General features: G+C 36.2%; 1 protein-coding gene across 1 annotated transcript in view; it reads right to left on the reverse strand.

Moving 5' to 3' along the window:
* Nucleotides 1-529: 529 nt before the first annotated feature.
* SH3BGRL (SH3 domain binding glutamate rich protein like) overlaps nt 530-17,672 on the reverse strand; it is a 78,143-nt gene continuing 61,000 nt past the window's right edge. Inside the window, exons 2-4 of the mRNA XM_060086831.1 lie at nt 12,519-12,704; nt 8,017-8,097; nt 530-1,843 (exon numbers count right to left, since the gene is read on the reverse strand). Of these exons, the coding sequence (XP_059942814.1) occupies nt 1,811-1,843; nt 8,017-8,097; nt 12,519-12,704 (300 nt within the window). The 3' untranslated portion in view covers nt 530-1,810. The remainder of the gene's footprint in view (nt 1,844-8,016; nt 8,098-12,518; nt 12,705-17,672) is intronic.

Genomic DNA, 17,672 nt, shown 5'->3' on the forward strand with positions numbered 1-17,672 from the left:
AGTACTCAGCTGACAGAAAGAAAGATTTCAATTTGGCAAGACTCAATAAAACATTTTACTTTAAATATACATATATGCTAATTGTAAGGTATAGTCTAGTAGACATACACATCTCAAAAAGGTCATCTATTTTTAAAGAATGTCTATTTTTTTGACAGTGTTAACTTATTTGATACTAAAAGTAAAAATGCCCACATAAAATATTGCAAGTGTCATCATCTGCATTTGATAAAGCTCAGGAGAAAATATTGAAAAATGTTTTAGCATTTTCCAGAATTTATTACAAGATACCTTGTTTACTTTAGAGTTCTCCATAGCGTATTTTTGTACACAAAACAATGGAGTACTTGTTTGACTCTAGTGTGTATTGCAAAATTCAGAGTCCTAAATAGGAAATTTAGAAAGTTTATTCAAATTGTTTTCTTTCTATTATTTTCTCTTTTCTCCTTCCCCACCATCTAAAAAATATATTACCCATCTAAAATTATTATTACATTATTTAGAAACTCCACGAACACAAACACAAAAATTATGTTTCTGACAATACTGAGTTTATTTTAAAGCACTGAATCATGTTTGAATCTCAGTAAACAAAGCCATGTCTTCATTGTATGTTGATTTTGGCAAAGAGCACAGACTTGCATACATCAAATGATATGATAAAGTAATTTAAAGTAAAAGGTGTTCGTTTTTAGTAATGTGAAACTAAAGTACAATAGTAATGTGGAACTAAAGTACAATATATGTGTCTTCTGGGTGATTTAGGCAATAATGTTTCTTGTCTTCTTAGAAGTTTTCAAAATTAACATTTTTTAAATTGATCCTTTTATCTGATACTTATGCTATTCACTGGAATAGAGTCATAGAAATGATTTTCCCTGCTTAGATTAATGTACTCATACAATATATGCCTAAGCTGAAACAAAAAGTTCAAATATCTGAGAGATAGTGGCATTCGTGATCACAAGTTGTTTTAAAAGTGGAAAAATGAGTTCCAACCTATTTTAAAATATTATTAAAAGTCTGAGTTCTTTGCAAAAGGATGCCGTTTTTAACTTATTTGCCATCCCACTTCCATAGCATACATATGCATATTTCACTGGGGCAAACAACTTAGTAGCATGATTGCATCATAGCTGTGTAGTTAAGCAAGAAATCTGTCAACTGAATACATCCTTATTTTGGTGGGAGGTCATCTGTTCTGATCACTGAAACATGCAATGAAAGGCTACATTTAGAAGCCTAGAAGACCTGTGGTTCAGTACATAGAAGTTTTAACTACAAAAGAATGTAAATGTTATAATTACCATCAGAAATTACAATGTCTGACATATCATAAACATTATCTGCAACTACTTTTTTAATCACAATAATTTCACATCAAAAAAGTACATATTTTTGTTGAGTAAAATTGAGGCAATTTGGGAACAAGAGACAGATTCTTTCTTTGTCACTCATCTTTTAAAGTTACTCAATGTAGAGCTACAGATATACTTAAGTTGCAATAATAATATCAAAAAAGGGAACAGGTGTTTGCTTTTTAAAATCACTGATGTACATAAAATGCCTTAGCAGACAACAATACTATTCCATGACACCTACTTAAAATTTTAAGTTCATCTCCCATTCTCCTCATCATAATGTTCACATTTTAATTATGTATTCATTTTGATTGTTTGCATGTGAAAACAACAACTATCTATTATTTCAACATTAAGCCTATTTCTTTTGAAGCCAAGATAATTTTGTTATTTTATAAAAAGCAGTGGAGACTCCTTTGTCAGGATGCTTAAGGCAGAATGTTTAAGGTTCATGCTTGCTGCTTTGCCTGAGCTTCTGCTTCCTGAAACGAAAAACAAACAACACAGATTTAAATATCACAAAGCAGGCATCCGTGTGTATTTTGGTTAGACTATATTACCTTAAATTGCTAAGAATATTCAAAATCAGAAAAATAGCCCCCAGAAAAGACTGCTTAAAAATTCTTAATAGAAAAATTAAAAAAAAATAGAAATTTCTGCCTAGAAACAGATGTCATAGAGAACTGTCTATAATTCCATAAAAGCAAGTGATTTACAATTATAGTTGACATTTTATTTAAAAGTAGCTAAGTTCTGTTTTGAATGATTTTTCACAAAAATTGAGTGTTCAAAAACATTGTCACCTACAGTTTACAGTCACGCGAGTTTTGTTTAAGGATTAAGCTAATTAGAAAATGTGTTATTTGCTAAAATATTGTTGCTTTTAAATTTCATGGCAGTAGGCTCGAAGAGGTAAGGTTGTCTTTCTATTCCTGTGGATGGTGAGTACTTCTAGCATAGGAACTCTGACCTATAGGTGTGCTCTGGCACTTAACATAGTACTCGACACAAAATACACTTCAAGGAAAATTTCTGGAAATAAGGATGGGTGGCAAGAGTGAGTCTGGTGAAAAAACCTCAGACTTGAGCTGTAGAAATCATGTATGCTAGACAATGTCACTCTAAACATCTGTCACTAATTGAGTACTTGACAGTCTCAGGAGGAGTGAGAGCAGCTGCATATTCCAAAATGAGCCTCTGATGCTAACCCCAGAAGAAGGGGAAAAACAAACAAAAAAAGATGCTATATTTTTACCAAAAAAAAAAGAAAAGAGAGAGAGAGGTAGAAATGATAGAAAGAAGGAAACCAGAGGACAGTGTAATTCATTCTTAATACATCCTTAACAAAACATATGCAATACACTACTGACTCACCTTCCAAAACTCTTAGTCAAAAACGAAAAACAAACGTCCCTAAGCTCTTTTGAAATTTCTAACATGGTGTTTGGCTATCTAAATGAATATATCTTAGACCCACATTATGTATTTTGTTTCATTTTATAGAACAAGCTTCCAACAACTTCCTCACACAACACAATGAATTTTATACTAAAACCCCTCAATTGGGCTTCCCTGGTGGCACAGTGGTTAAGAATCCGCCTACTATTGCAGGGGATATGGGTCCGAGTCCTGGTCCAGGAAGATCTCACATGCCGCGGAGCATCTAAGCCCGTGCGCAACAACTACTGAGCCTGTGCTCTGGAGCCCGCAAGCCACAACTACTGAGCCCGCGTGCCACAACTACTGAAGTCCACACTCTTAGAGCCCATGCTCCGCAGAGAAGCCACAACAGTGAGAAGTCTGTGCACCAAAATGAAGACCCAATGCAGCAAAAAATAAATTAATAAATTAATATAAAAAAATAAAAATACATAAAACCCCTCAATGGCATACTACATATAGGTGGGGAAGCAGTGGTATAAAAATGTGAATACATGCTAATGTGAAGTTCTTCTTCTTATGAGCATGTAATGACTCTGAGTAACTAGTATTTTGGAGACAGCCTAGTTCCCTAAAGTCACACTTATCAATCTTTGTTGTAATTTGTCATAAATTCCTTAGCTCTCACTTATCCTTTTTAATGGAAGAAATTACTAGCACAAAAATCCAAAACAAAAGGCAATTCAAACTTCTTTGTAATTTGTCTTTAAGAATACACCATATTTAAATTATGTACTTTTTAAATTATGTTTTATTCATCAAATATGTAAATTGTGCTACAAGCTTTATTATTATCTAAAAGTAAGTAGCCAGTATTTATAGTATCATGAGTTATTTAATCAACCAGAGAGCTTTAGAAACAGGCATATGATGTGTTCTCACCCTCTACTCCCACTATATACATCATTCTATAAATGCATTGGTTTTGAGTTAGATAATCCCGGGTTCAAATTCCATATCTGCTACTCAATTATTATGTAGCCTTGGACAAATTACTTAAATTATCTAAGCATCAGTTTCCTCCTCTATAAAATGGTATTGAGGACACCTAGCTCATAAGGATGGAGTAAAGATAAAATGAGATGAATGTGAACTGTGTAGCTCAATGCTTAGTCCATTGCAGGTATCCAGACTTCTTTCCTGCCGTTTTCCTTTCCACTTTCTTCCTAGTCACTAAGACCAACACCACAGCTAAGTGTTATTAACATACAGTTTCTCTTGGAGATGCAATAAAATGGGATGGGCTTAGTGGAAATAGGAATGCTCCAAATCTCACAGCAGAAGCAGATTTTCATGGCCCCTCCCTAGAGCTAGGTGGTTTAACCAAAGTCAATGAGAACACTTCTTTAACCAGCATGTTCTATACCCTCAACCTACTAGTGAACATGGCTTTTCCAGAGGAGTGGTATTCCTCTCAACATGAACATCACTGGATTTTTATTTTTTTAGTAAAAATAGATCAGTTATTTTATACCATATCAAAACTATTAACTATACTGCAATGTAAGAAATGCTAGTGCTATGAAATTATCTTCTGTATTAATAGAAGAGTAAAGAGCAAATATTTATATACCATGTTTAACTGCATCTAATATACAAAAGAATAAAAAAAAATTTGTCTTACAGAGGATACCTTGCCTTATGGAAATATTTGCCATTGGGTACTTTTAAATATCAAGCTTTCCAGTGCACTGGCTTTCAATAATTTTTTAATATAATTTTTATTTTTTTAATTAATTAATTATTTATTTATTTTGGTACGCGGGCCTCTCACTATTGTGGCCTCTCCCATTGCGTAGCACAGTCTCCGGACGCACAGGCTCAGCGGCCATGGCTCACGGGCCTAGCCGCTCCGTTGCATGTGGGATCTTCCCAGACCGGAGCATGAACCCGTGTCCCCTGCATCGGCAGGCAGACTCTCAACCCCTGCGACACCAAGGAATCCCTCAATAATTTTTAAATGTAAAGAGAATGTATTCTAATTATTTGGAAAGTAAATAAATGGAGAAAAAAGAAAAACATTCATATTATTAGCTCTGGTTCCTTTCAGTATCTTTTTGTCCTATACATAGATTTTAAATGTAATTATCAATAGAATGTTAATTACACAGTAAAAACAATTCTGTAGCTCATTATAATGTATCTTTTCACAAACTCTCATTTTTTAATGAGAGCATGAGTTCACTCAGTGGATAAATTTTTTTTGTTGACCCTATTTTTAGACATTTAACTTTTTTTCAAAATTTTTAAGATTATAAATAACATTTTGATTTACTTTTTTATCCATAAAGACTTTTCCATGTATAGAATTATTTCATTAGGCCTTACTACCCAGTAAAATTACTGGATGAAGAACTATAAACATTTTTGAGGTCCTTGATATATGTTTGCTATTTTGGTTTTCAAACAGTAGTACCAATTTATATCATCACCAGTAATATATGAGAGAATATGTTTAATGCACACTTCTCAGCACTGAGCATTATAACTTTGTTTTAGCTTTGTTAACTTCACAGATGAATATTGTATCTCATTTTATCACATTTCTTTTTATTATGAATGCACTTTTCCAATGCGGGTTAATTAGTTGTATTTCTTATTGCGTATACTTTATTTTCAGCCAGTTCTTTCTGGAAGACTTATTGTCCTGTTAAATTAAAGGGGAAAACTCTGAAAACTGAGCTGAAGGATAGAAAAATCATCCTTCTGATATCAAATTTATCACTTTTAATCTTGGGAAAAACCTATTAAATACTAACATTCAAAATCTCCCTATTACCAATCCACCCTTCAACTCCACTGTCAATTCCAGACCTCTTTGCTTTATCCCGATCTATCAGCTCCCTCTAGTTCAATCCTTGATAACATCTGCTGTTCTTTTACTCTATTCCTACTTCTAGGGTTAGACAAGGATGAAAAAAAAAAAAAAAACACTGTAAACAAGCTGACTGGCTCCACTGTGGGCTCATGAACTCTAACTTCAACAGGGACTTTCATCTTGCTCAGCCATCCTTCCATTCATGATCTTCGCCTACTCTTTAGCTTATTTACAGCAAATTGATCTTTACAATTCTCAAATTTCCCATCATTCCTAGCAGATGATCATTCTTCCTACCTCATACTAAAGATAAGACATTTTCAAATGTGAACTTCCCTAACCTCCCCACACATTAAAATTTTTATTTTTATCCTTCTCTCTTCATTCTATCCAGTCTCAGAAGAAAACTGCATGCCCTCTCTTTTCCAAGACTAACTCCTCCCTTGGATCACTCACTTTTCTGTTTCCTCCATGACTTTTGCTTCATTTCCCTATCACCCAGTTAGAAGCCTCAGAGATAGCTTCAATCCTTCCCAGTTCTTTGCATACATAAGCATCTCATAAATTGCCAAATCCTATCACAAGTGATTTTTCTGTGTCTCCTAAATCCATCTTTTCCTTTCTGTAACTGCAGTCCCACTTTAGGCCTTCTCCATTGCTTTTCTGGACTCTTAAGGAACCCTCTAATGGGTCAGCCCATCTCTAATATCTCATTTCTCCAATGTTTCACAACCCACACATCTGCCAATTTTATTTTCTTGAGACATAGATCAAATCACATCTTAAAATACAAAGATAATCACATCATTGTCTTCCCTCATTCCCTACCATGGCTTTTAGATGCCTAGAGAATAAAGCTGAAAGTATCTAGCACAGTATTCATAATCTGGCCCCATCCTACCTAGCCAATCTTACCTCCTAATGCATCTCCCTTATTTAATATGTCCTATAGTAGATTCATGTTGCATTACACTCTGCTCCCTGAACATACCATTGGGTTCAGGTACATCCCAATGCAGTGGTTCCTATTGCAGCCACTGTGAAAGACACCTAGTGTTACTTCAGTGTTTTAGAATCCCTAACAGCTCAAATGCCAATTCCTCTGTGGAACCTTCCCCAAACTCCTTAGTAGTAATTTATGATTATTTCCTTTGGATGCTTACTGTACTTTATTCATACCAACCATACAGAATTTACCATACTATATCATAATTATTTGTAGACATATTTATTGTATAATTATTCATATACATGTCCCTCACTAGGTTATAAACAATTTGAAGGTAGAGATTATGTTTATTCTCCGTATTTGCCCTACCATCAATGTCAAGTCAATGTTTGACACTCAGTAAATATTTATTGAATGAATGGATCCTACTTTTCACTGAAGGAAAGAGAGTCATCAGTCACAGATTACTTCCTCTAATATGCACTGAAATCAATGACTTAACTTGGGTTTTACTAACTTGTTTAAAGAAAAATGCCTTACCTAAGATTTCCTACAACTTAAATTATACAAAGCCTAAAATAAGCCATTTTATCCATGGGAAAAGAAAGTTTGGCAAGAAAACAGAATTTCATAGTGACTCAGACAACAATGCATCTAAACAGTCTCTAGTGAAAATACAGACAATAACACAGACCCTCAAAACTGGAGAAGGAGCTGGAGTTTGAAGAATCTGTTTAACAAAAATTAGCTTCTGAGAGCAAAATGTAAAATGATAGAGCAGGGGACATACACTTTGATTAAATCAGCCTTTGTGGAGAAGAAATATGGTAAAAGGCAAACATATATTTAAAGTCCATAGCTCTGAGACTTTTTTTTAAACAGGCAACTTTATTTTTTAATATTTTTCTTTGTATGATCTTCCCTGGGAACACCACCACTTGAAAAATTAATTTGTTGTTGGCAGGAGAAAAGCACCAAATTCAGCCAGCAATTTAGTGACGAGTTTTGATACTCAAATGCTCTTAGTTAATTTGAATAGGTGACTCTAGCATTTGCTGTCACACAAGGACAATAGATACTGACAAGAAGATTACTATGAACTAAATGCTTTCTTTCCACGTAATACCATACATGACAACTGGAATAATGGCGTCTTTAAACTTGTTAACCACTTATTTGCGAATGGGTCAATGAGAAATTTGCTACCTTGGGCAGCTTGAAGGGAAGTCACTTGGCCTACCTTCTATCTACATACTTTTTGTATTTAATTATGCACATCTGCCTGCCCTACTAGGGATTAAGTGCATGCGGAGCAGGGACATTTCCTTTTAGCTATGTTGCACTGCCTCTGGCTTAATCTGAGTACTTAATAAAGTGGAAATCTTACTGATTAAAAAAACCCAGCAGCAATAAAATGACCTATAAAGAAGGGGAAAAATGAATCATACCTTTGAACCAGGTGGGGCTGTCAAGCCTAAAAAGGCATACACTGCATTATTTTCTCTGGCTTCAAAGAAGGCATCATAGTCCTTGATAAAAGAAGGCAACAAGAATTAGCAATATGCAACCAACAAAGGAAAGAAAAGGGGACATTAATTCAAAATTATCTGACTGGTCAATATCTTTGAAGTCAAACAGGCTAGCTAACTTCAATAATGCTAGAATTCTGGAAAGAGTAGTAAAGAGGCAAGGCTTATTGGATCCCAATTAATGTGGGTTAGAAGATACGCTGATCTGTGAGACAGAAATAGCAAAAGGACTTATTTTGTACTGCATAGAACTTAAATCTGCCCCAGGGCAAGCAGCTTTCTCCATAGCCCAAAGCAGCCAACTATTTGCCAGTAAGAGGTTGCTTACTTTTGGGAGGAGGCTATTGTTCCAGTTTGCCATTATTTCTCTTGCATTATTTATTAAGGTAGAGATGCCCTCAGAACCTACAGCAGACCAGATTTTAGCTATCCCATGGCCATAAGAATAGTAAATCTGTGCTGTGTTCAGAGGAAGGGTATGAGACTTTCATGAAATATGACTGGAAGAGCAAACAATCCGGGGATCCAATAAAAGCTTCACATGACTAAGTTCAGTTGGGCTTCCCATTGTCATTCTCTAAACCACCATGCATGCTCCAAAAGTAACAACCGAACTGCCTACATTTGACTATGACATATAATCAATAGCAAATATACTTAGAAAACACAGCCATTGTCTATACCTGGCCTTAGTTTGTTTGACTTAAAACACACAGAGAGGGACTTCCCTGGCGGTCCAGTGGTTAAGACTCTGCCCTTCCAATGCAGGGGGCACAGTTTCTATCCCTGGTCGGGGATCCCAAACATCTCATGGCATGGCCAAAAAATAAAAAAAACAACAATTAAAAATTTTAAAAAAATGTGTTTCAAAATTTCTCTAAAAAAACCCCAAAACACAGAGATAAGCTTGACATTTTGGCTGAGTTATTAGAGGTAAAATGCACTCATAATTTGCTGGCTTCTCTAGAGATTGCCTCACCAACAGATCACCAATTACAAGGTTCTTTTCTAGCATATATAGTTCCTGGTACTTGGAGGATCTGGAGGTATAAAGTTTACCACCTCTCAAGCCATTGATGACCCTAAATCTGACCCCTAACTCAAGAAACATCAGAATTTCTCTCATTTAGGGACTATTTTAACCCAGTCAGTATTGTTTAGAGCCACAGAGATCTTCTCAAGGATTGTCTCAAAGCATCTTTTTGTGTACCCTAGATGTTGACAAAGGAATAAATCATAAACAACAGGCATTTATGACCAGCCTCCTATACTCTTTGAACTCACTATTCAAAAGTGAAACTAACTGGATCTTGATACAAAATCCATACTGAGACACATGACCTATAAGTTACTCAAAGTAAATAAGCAATATACATCATATCTATACTCAACCACTTGGAAGTAACCTCAAAATGCTAGTTAAAAGAACCTAACAGTTATACAAGAGACATTTCTTATTATCATCAAATCAATAAAAACAGTCTGTGTCAACCTTTAAACTCATGTGAAAGAAAGCAGATCTTCAAATACATTAAAATCTGATCATAAAATACTCTGTAGGGTAATCTAGTTATCTCTGTTTCAGGTGTTTGGGGATCACAGTACATTATTTGTCGGCCCTGAACTTAGCACACACAAACAGATTTGTAGCTCTGAGAGAAAAGAACATCAGCTTCTCAATTAAGCAGGATTAATTAATTTATTGTGCAAATATGTATTGAGCACATACTGCATGCCAATCACTGTTCCTGGTGCTAAGAATACAAGAGTAAACAAAATATAGTCTGCTTCTTCTATAGGAATTCTCTTGAGGAAAAATATACTTTATTTACATCTTTAGGATTCCAGTAACATTAATCTAGAATGTATTCTACCATATATTTGTATCATATTAATTATTTCATGAAAATATGCTTTAGTTATTAATATACACAGCATAAGCTCTTTCAGAACAAAGATTACCCTTAAAATTTTTGTATCATCTATAGCAGAGCTGCATTTATGTTGGCAGTGTAATTGTTTCAGTCACATCCTAATATGGAAATAGAACCTAAGCTATAGCTCAATGATTGTATAAAGGAGGTAATTTTCCCCCAGGGACGTCTTGCAAAATCTGGAAACATTTTTGTTTTTTCACAACTGGGCGGGTGCTACTAGCACTCATGGATAAAAGCCAGGGATGCTGCTAAACATTCTACAATGCACAAGGGAGCCCCCATAAACCCAACATATCAGTAGTGCCAAGGTTGAGAAACCTTGAGATAGTTTAAACAAGGGAATTTAATATGAAGAACCACTTACAAAAGATTAAAGAGCTGAAAGGCAGACAGGAGACGGTGAGGCAGCCCAGAGACTAGAAATAGCAGGAAGCTGCTACCACAGCTACTGCTGAAGGGAAAAGCGGAGAAGGCAGTATTACAGAGCTGGTACCACAAAGGAGATGTAGCCACTGTCATGGACACCTCCAGAAAAAGGGGGATACCTTGGCTTTTCCTCTCCTCCTGCCCTCCACTCATCCAACCAGTGCCTCCTATTATCGGCCAAACCTAATAGGCAGACAGTTGGCAATGGGCACTGGGAAATATAATTTGCTGAGGTCAGCCTCCCACAATACAGAATGAAACAAGGAAAGAACGAAGATGGGATCTTTGTGTAAACAGGAAAATTAACAACACAGTGGTTTAACAGAAAGAGTAAGAACTTCAGAATAAGAGAGATCTAGGTTAAAATTCTAGCTGCATCACTTAATAATTGTATGATTTAGGAAGTTAGTTAACCTCTTCTAGGCCTCAATATCTTCATCTATGAAACAGGAATAACAATATCTACACCTCATGAGATTAGTATGAGAACTGACTAATATAATACACATAAAGTATGTAGCACAATAGCTGACATATAATATGCTTTCTATGAATGGTTGCTATACACTTTTGTCCCTAACGTCTGTATAGGGACAAATCTTAATTATTGTTATGAAACTCCTAACTCAGTGCCTGGCACACAGCAGGCACTCAATAGATAATGGATTCCTTTTCCATTAACAAATATTTGTTTGATTTGTGTCTCACCTCCTGCACCTTCCTTTTCATCTTCCCATTTCTCAGTGATACTTGCCTTTTTTTCCATAACATACTCCATTCCCTTATAGTGTGGCTTCCGAGGGAGAAATAAACCAGGTAAATTTGGCTTCTCAAACATCACACTTATAACCCAAAATGTGTTTCGTTTTAAAAGTCAGACAAATTGAAATTCCTGCTTCAAAAAGGAGAGGATAAGACAATATATGCTGGCTTAGATTGGACTGGATGAACTCTGAGGCCTCTTTCAGCCCCTGAGAGTTGACAGTTTGCAGAAATTTCAAATATAGAGGCACTGAGGTTTCACCTTCTAAATGAATAGCCTAATTGTCTTTTCCTTATCTACATAGTATGTCTTTACACATTGGCCCTGTTTGCAGCAGCAGAAGAAATCTTCTGGCCCCTCCTCAGAAGTGACAAATTCAATTCACAGAGAAAATACTTTATGCTAATGGACTTCTCAATTTTGCCATACCCTCCTCTAGGTGTTCTCCTTCTCACTCCCATATAAACACATGAGTTAGAAGATTTGGATTGCTGGCTCTAAAAACATTTGTTCCTCAATTATGCTAATTCTGAGGACACAGCAAAGCAAACAGTTCTTTACTGGAGATTCCTATAGCCCTTACATATGCTTTCTGTACCATGTCATCACATGGATGTGGCCTCATAACCACTCTCTCTGTTTCAGGTGTGTTTGATTCTACCCACACAACACTCCCAATCAGCTCTTTAAGAAAAGAGGCTTTGTTTTATACATACTTGTACTTGCCATGGTACCTAGAATGGCCACAGGCTACAAATGTTACTTAAATACACAGTGAATGAACACTGAAAGGAACTATTTCATGGTTTAAATGAAGGCTAACCAAGATGACAAACTTGAAAGCACCAGTCACAAAGTAAAAACTCTACTCTTGTTTCCCTCATCTATACATTAGTTCAATTAGCTAACTAAAAATTTTAAGAAAATTCATTAATAATACCCAAATAAAAGTTTTACTACCTTGAAGCAGAAACTAAGATATTCCTCTTTTTAAACTAATTTTAAACTAAATAAGTAAAACAGCTCACCTCTTTTCAGTGGCTTCTTCATGGACATACCAGAAATAACATAAATGCTCTCGTCTGTACTTATACATTCACAGATAATTTTTTGGTGAATGACTCATACATTTGCCTTCTAGTAGAAGGCAAAATACCCCAGCTGCCTAGGATGGATGTAGAGGATGAACAGGAGAAATGACTGTGTGCAGATTTGGGGTGGGAGTAAAAGAAAGAGGATGGGTTTGAGGCAATCCACTTAAAAAAAGAAAACAATAATTTTAATTGGTTCCTTACCCCACGGTACTGGCTTTCATTGAAAATCTGAGGTGGCAGGGGGTACCCTGTGGCTGGTCGACTGTTTTCAGGTACATTTTCTCTCATCCATTTCCGATTCTCTTCATTGGCTGCAATATCTTTTTCTTCAAATCCTATTTTGTTAGCTTCTAAGAAGCCAAGCACATCTTGCTGTTTCTTCTTAATCTAGGGCCCAAAGGACAAAAAGTTATATTGTTGAACAAAAAGCTTTTATTATTTTTGTTTATCATATTCAACAGAAAAGTGTTAATGAACTAGCAGAAATGAATTCAGACATGGATCAAGATTTGTGGTTTAACCGAAGATATATAGTTTTCCCTCTATTATTTTGTTGTTAATGTTGTCTCACAAGTGGATTGAAGAGCTTTCAGTTCACAGATCCTTTTATCAACCCAACTTTTTCTTTTTTTCACTGAAATGCTCACATCTAATCATGAAGAAGAAAAGCTAGCTGATGCATATCAATAACCTTAAGTGCAATTAACTCAAAAGTTTGAGTAGTGGGAAGGTGTGTTTTCCGATTATCTACAAGCCTCTCTTAATTTTAGCCTTTGTTGAAAGTCATTCCAAATGACCTGAGTCTACTTCCTGTCTTAATAAGCATCATACAGTTAACAGAAATGAATCTTTCCTTGAGAATGTTACAAGACTCTATGTGTCAATTTTCATCATTTGGAACAGAAGCTGAACAAGAAAACAAGAGTCTTTTTCATGAAAGTGCTGAGCTACAACAACACATTTAATCAAGATGGGATTTTGTCTTGTTTTATAATCAACCTGTCACATTTTCTCAGCTAACACTTTATTGAAAATCAACAGAGGTTCCAAGTGTGATGCACTAAAATCTAAAATGATTGTCCAAAACTGTATTTAATAGCTATTCAACAATATTTCTTTGGTGCCTCTTAAGTGTGTAAGAAATTTATCAGGTTATTTAAAATGTCTAAAGAAAAATAGCAGATTCCCTCCTAAAATTAAAATCTAGAGGGAGGTATTAGACATAGATATATTAAAAATTTCAATTATAACATGGTATTTAAATATGAAGCTAAGGTGGTCAGGTGAGAGGAGTCAAGTGAATGACAAAGCCAAGAGTGCAAGGGACTTAAAAGAGAGAGCAAGTGCTTATTGCTATGAGTGATGCCACTTAGACTAAGCTTAATAATGACAGCATACATGCTGCATACTACATCCATCTATATTGCATGCAGTCTGTGGTTTTAGTGAAAGCATGATGTACTTAGTAAAGCTTAATATAATTGTCTAGCTGTGAAAAATGAGCTCACAAATATTACAGCATATTGAACTAGAACAATAAAGGTACAGTATTAAAAAATAAACTTGGAAACTTTCTAAATGGATGCTTATAATTTCTATGACTAAATTCTCACACATAATTGAAATCTCTAAATGAATAAACACTTGTGTGGGTGTGTATTTTGTCTTTTAAACAGGTTATAATTTGTGACCCAGTCAACTTCTGCAAAGAGAAATTCAGATATATAAATTCTTTCCAATTGGTTCTGTTTGTTTCAAATGCTGCCACAAGAGGGCTACGCTAATTTGTAGTTAAATAATAAGACTGTCTTTGCCTAGCCAGTGCCTATCGATTTAAGAGTGGGGTGAAGGAAGCATGAACAAATAGAATTTAAAGCTGCCTTTTCAGTCTTTTACTAATCTACTTACAAAATACACCCAAAAGGAAAATCAAGTCTGAATCCCCAGTTAGTCTGTTTGGCACTAGACTATGCAGTGTTGCCACTGTGTAGTCATTTGGTAAACAAAGAGATGTGTGTGCATTTTAAATGAATACTGTCATGAGTCCTTAAGCCACTGGCTTCCTACTGCTTAATCTAATGGTATAACCACAGCAAGAGACACTTGTTTTCAGCTTGATTGTTTTTAAATATTTTTTTAAAAAAGTGCTTTGGTCACAATCAGCCATGTAAAACTTGTAATTCACCAACAAGTCTACAACAAATCTAGGGTAAGACTATTAAGAATTTTCTTGTTGATCTCCCATCTCTACCCCTAGCTCCCTGGAGTTCTCCTGACAGATGTTCCGAGATGTGGCAGCATAAGAGCATAATGTAAGGTTTGCTATTTTACTGCTGTCTGCCTCCCCAAATACTGTTATTATTTTCTTTTTCAGTTGCAATTCTACCACATTATGTCTAGAGAGATGTTAAGGCTCAAGTAAGTTCAATAGAGACTTGTGTGAAATGAGGAGAATGTAGACATTTAAAGGTAGTTTCTCAAAAATAGCTATGTCTTAAGGTGGTCACAGTAAAGAAAGTACAGTCATGGCTAATTTTCTGGGTTAAAAAGACTTTTCTTTATCAGTTCTGAAAAATCTCACCTATCCAGCCCTTTCTTTTTAAATTTTATCTTTATTGGAGTATAATTGCTTTACGATGTTGTGTTAGTTTCTGCTGTACAACACAGTGAATCAGCTATATTTATACATATATCACCATATCCCCTCTCTCTTGAGCCTCCCTCTCACCCTCTCTATCCCACCCCTTTAGGTCGTCACAGAGCATAAAGCTGATCTCCGTGTGCTGTGCAGCAGCTTCCCACTAGCCATCCATTTTACATTTGGTAGTGTATATATGCCCATGCCACTCTCTCACTTCGTACTAGCTTCCCCTTGCCCTCCGTGTCCTCAAGTCCGTTCTCTACATCTGCGTCTTTATTCCTGCCCTGCCACTAGGTTCATCAGTACCGTTTTTTTAGATTCCATATATATGCGTTAGTGTATGGTATTTGTCTTTCTCTTTCTGACTTACTTCACTCTGTATGACAGACTCTAGGTCCATCCACCTCATTACCAATAACTCAATTTTGTTCCTTTCTATGGCTGAGTAATATTCCATTGTATATATGTGCCACATCTTCTTTATCCATTCATCTGTTGATGGACATTTACATTGCTTCCATTTCCTGGCTATTAGAAATAGTGCAATGAAAATCAGAGTGCATGTATCCTTTTGAAGTATGGTTTCCTCTGGATACATGCATAGGAGTGGGATTGCTGGGTTGTATGGTAGTTCTACTTTTAGTTTTTTGAGGAGCCTCCATACTGTTCTCCATAGCAGCTGTATCAATTTATATTCCCACCAACAGTGCAAGAGGGTTCCCTTTTCTCCACACCCTCTCCAGCATTTACTGTTTGTAGATTTTTTTTTTTTTTTTTTTTTTTTTTTGCGGTATGCGGGCCTCTCACTGTTGTGGCCTCCCCCGTTGCGGAGCACAGGCTCCGGATGCGCAGGCTCCGGACGCGCAGGCTCAGCGGCCATGGCTCACGGGCCCAGCCGCTCCGCGGCATATGGGATCCTCCCAGACCGGGGCACGAACCCGTATCCCCTGCATCGGCAGGCGGACTCTCAACCACTTGCGCCACCAGGGAGGCCCCGTAGATTTTTTGATGATGGCCATTCTGACTGGTGTGAGGTTATACCTCACTATGGTTTTGATTTGCATTTCTCTAATAATTAGTGATGTTGAGCATCTTTTCATGTGTTTGTTGGCCATCTGTTTCTATTTTTTGGAGAAATGTCTATTTAGGTCTCCTGCCCATTTTTGGATTGGGTTGTTTGTTTGTTTGTGTTTTTTTTTTTATATTGAAGTGCATGAGCTGCTTGCATATTTTGGAGATTAATCATTTGTCAGTTGCTTCATTTACAAATATTTTCTCCCATTCTAAGGGTTGTCTTTTCCTCATTTATGGTTTCCTTTGCTGTGTAAAATGCTTTTAAGTTTCATTAGGTCCCATTTGTTTATTTTTGTTTTTATTTCCATTTCTCTAGGAGATGGGTCAAAAAGGATCTTGCTGTGATTTATGTTATAGCGTGTTCTGCCTATGTTTTCTGCTAAGAGTTTTATAGTGTCTGGCCCTTAATTTAGGTCTTTAATCCATTTTGAGTTTATTTTTGTGTACAGTGTTAGGGAGTGATCTAATTTCATTCTTTTACATGTAGCTGTCCAGTTTTCACAGCACCACTTACTAAATAGGATCCAGCCCTTTCTTATCTGGAGCTTTTTCCAGAGTCAGAAGGAACTGCAGTCTCTCTCCAATTCCTTCAGACATGGCTGTATATGTAGACCCAGGAGGCTGTGAAATAAGGAGCACTGGGAGTACCATCTACCCTAAAATTCAATTCTTCTGATGCTTGAAACTCTACCATGACCGGTTTACTAGTTTGGTCTTCATAGAAAGGGCAGGCAGTGTGCATATTTGGAGTGGAGGGAGGGACTGCCTGGAGAGAAGTAGTCAAGGAAACAGTGAAGTTTCTTTGTCTGCCTTTGAATTTTGTTAGAGTTGTCCCTATATAACTCTAATAGAGGGGTACACAAAAAAGCTGCTGGAATGGCCTCCCAAGATAATCCCAAGAGGAAATTTCCAAGCCTTATTATATGTTAGTACTGGGTTAAGATTTGTCCCAGATAAAGACCTTTAAGGAGAAAGGGAGACTAAGACTTGTTGAGTGCTTGCTGAGTACCAAACTCTTTGTGAGCCTATGTACATATATCCCCTGAAATCCTCACAACAATTCTGAAAGGTTAGTATGATTATCCCCATTTTAAAACAAAGGAAATTGAGGCTTAGATAGGTTAAGATACCTGCCCAAGAAGAATGATCTATTAATTGCCTGTACTAAATTACAAATATAAAACTATCTGACTGCAAAACCCTGTTCTTTTTCACTACATGCAGTACATATTAGAATTCCCAATCTTGCTGGGGAAATAAGATGGAAATATATGAAAGAGTTCTTCTAAACTATGTGATACAAAATAGAAAGACAAAGAAAGCTGAGATATCTTATGTTCTCTTCCAAATAGCCTCATTTACTGAATTTGATTTCCTAGTTATTATGGTCTCTTTCCCCTTGACCAGTCTAAACTGACCCCACTGAATTCCTAAGCCCACCAACTTGTGGGCTTGCTTGCACATGGGAAGCATACACACAGAAGAACTGAATGGAATGTCATGAGGCCTCTGCTTTCTTGTTGACTACACTGAGAACAATGTAGTCCATGCCTCCCCTTTGTCAAATCTCGGTCACTTAATAGTTCTGAGTGGGCAAAGCTGGTATAGAGGCATATTTCTGTACTTTAAATTTACAGATA

The sequence above is a fragment of the Mesoplodon densirostris genome, chromosome X (assembly GCF_025265405.1).
Source record: "Mesoplodon densirostris isolate mMesDen1 chromosome X, mMesDen1 primary haplotype, whole genome shotgun sequence".
NCBI lineage: Eukaryota > Metazoa > Chordata > Mammalia > Artiodactyla > Ziphiidae > Mesoplodon > Mesoplodon densirostris.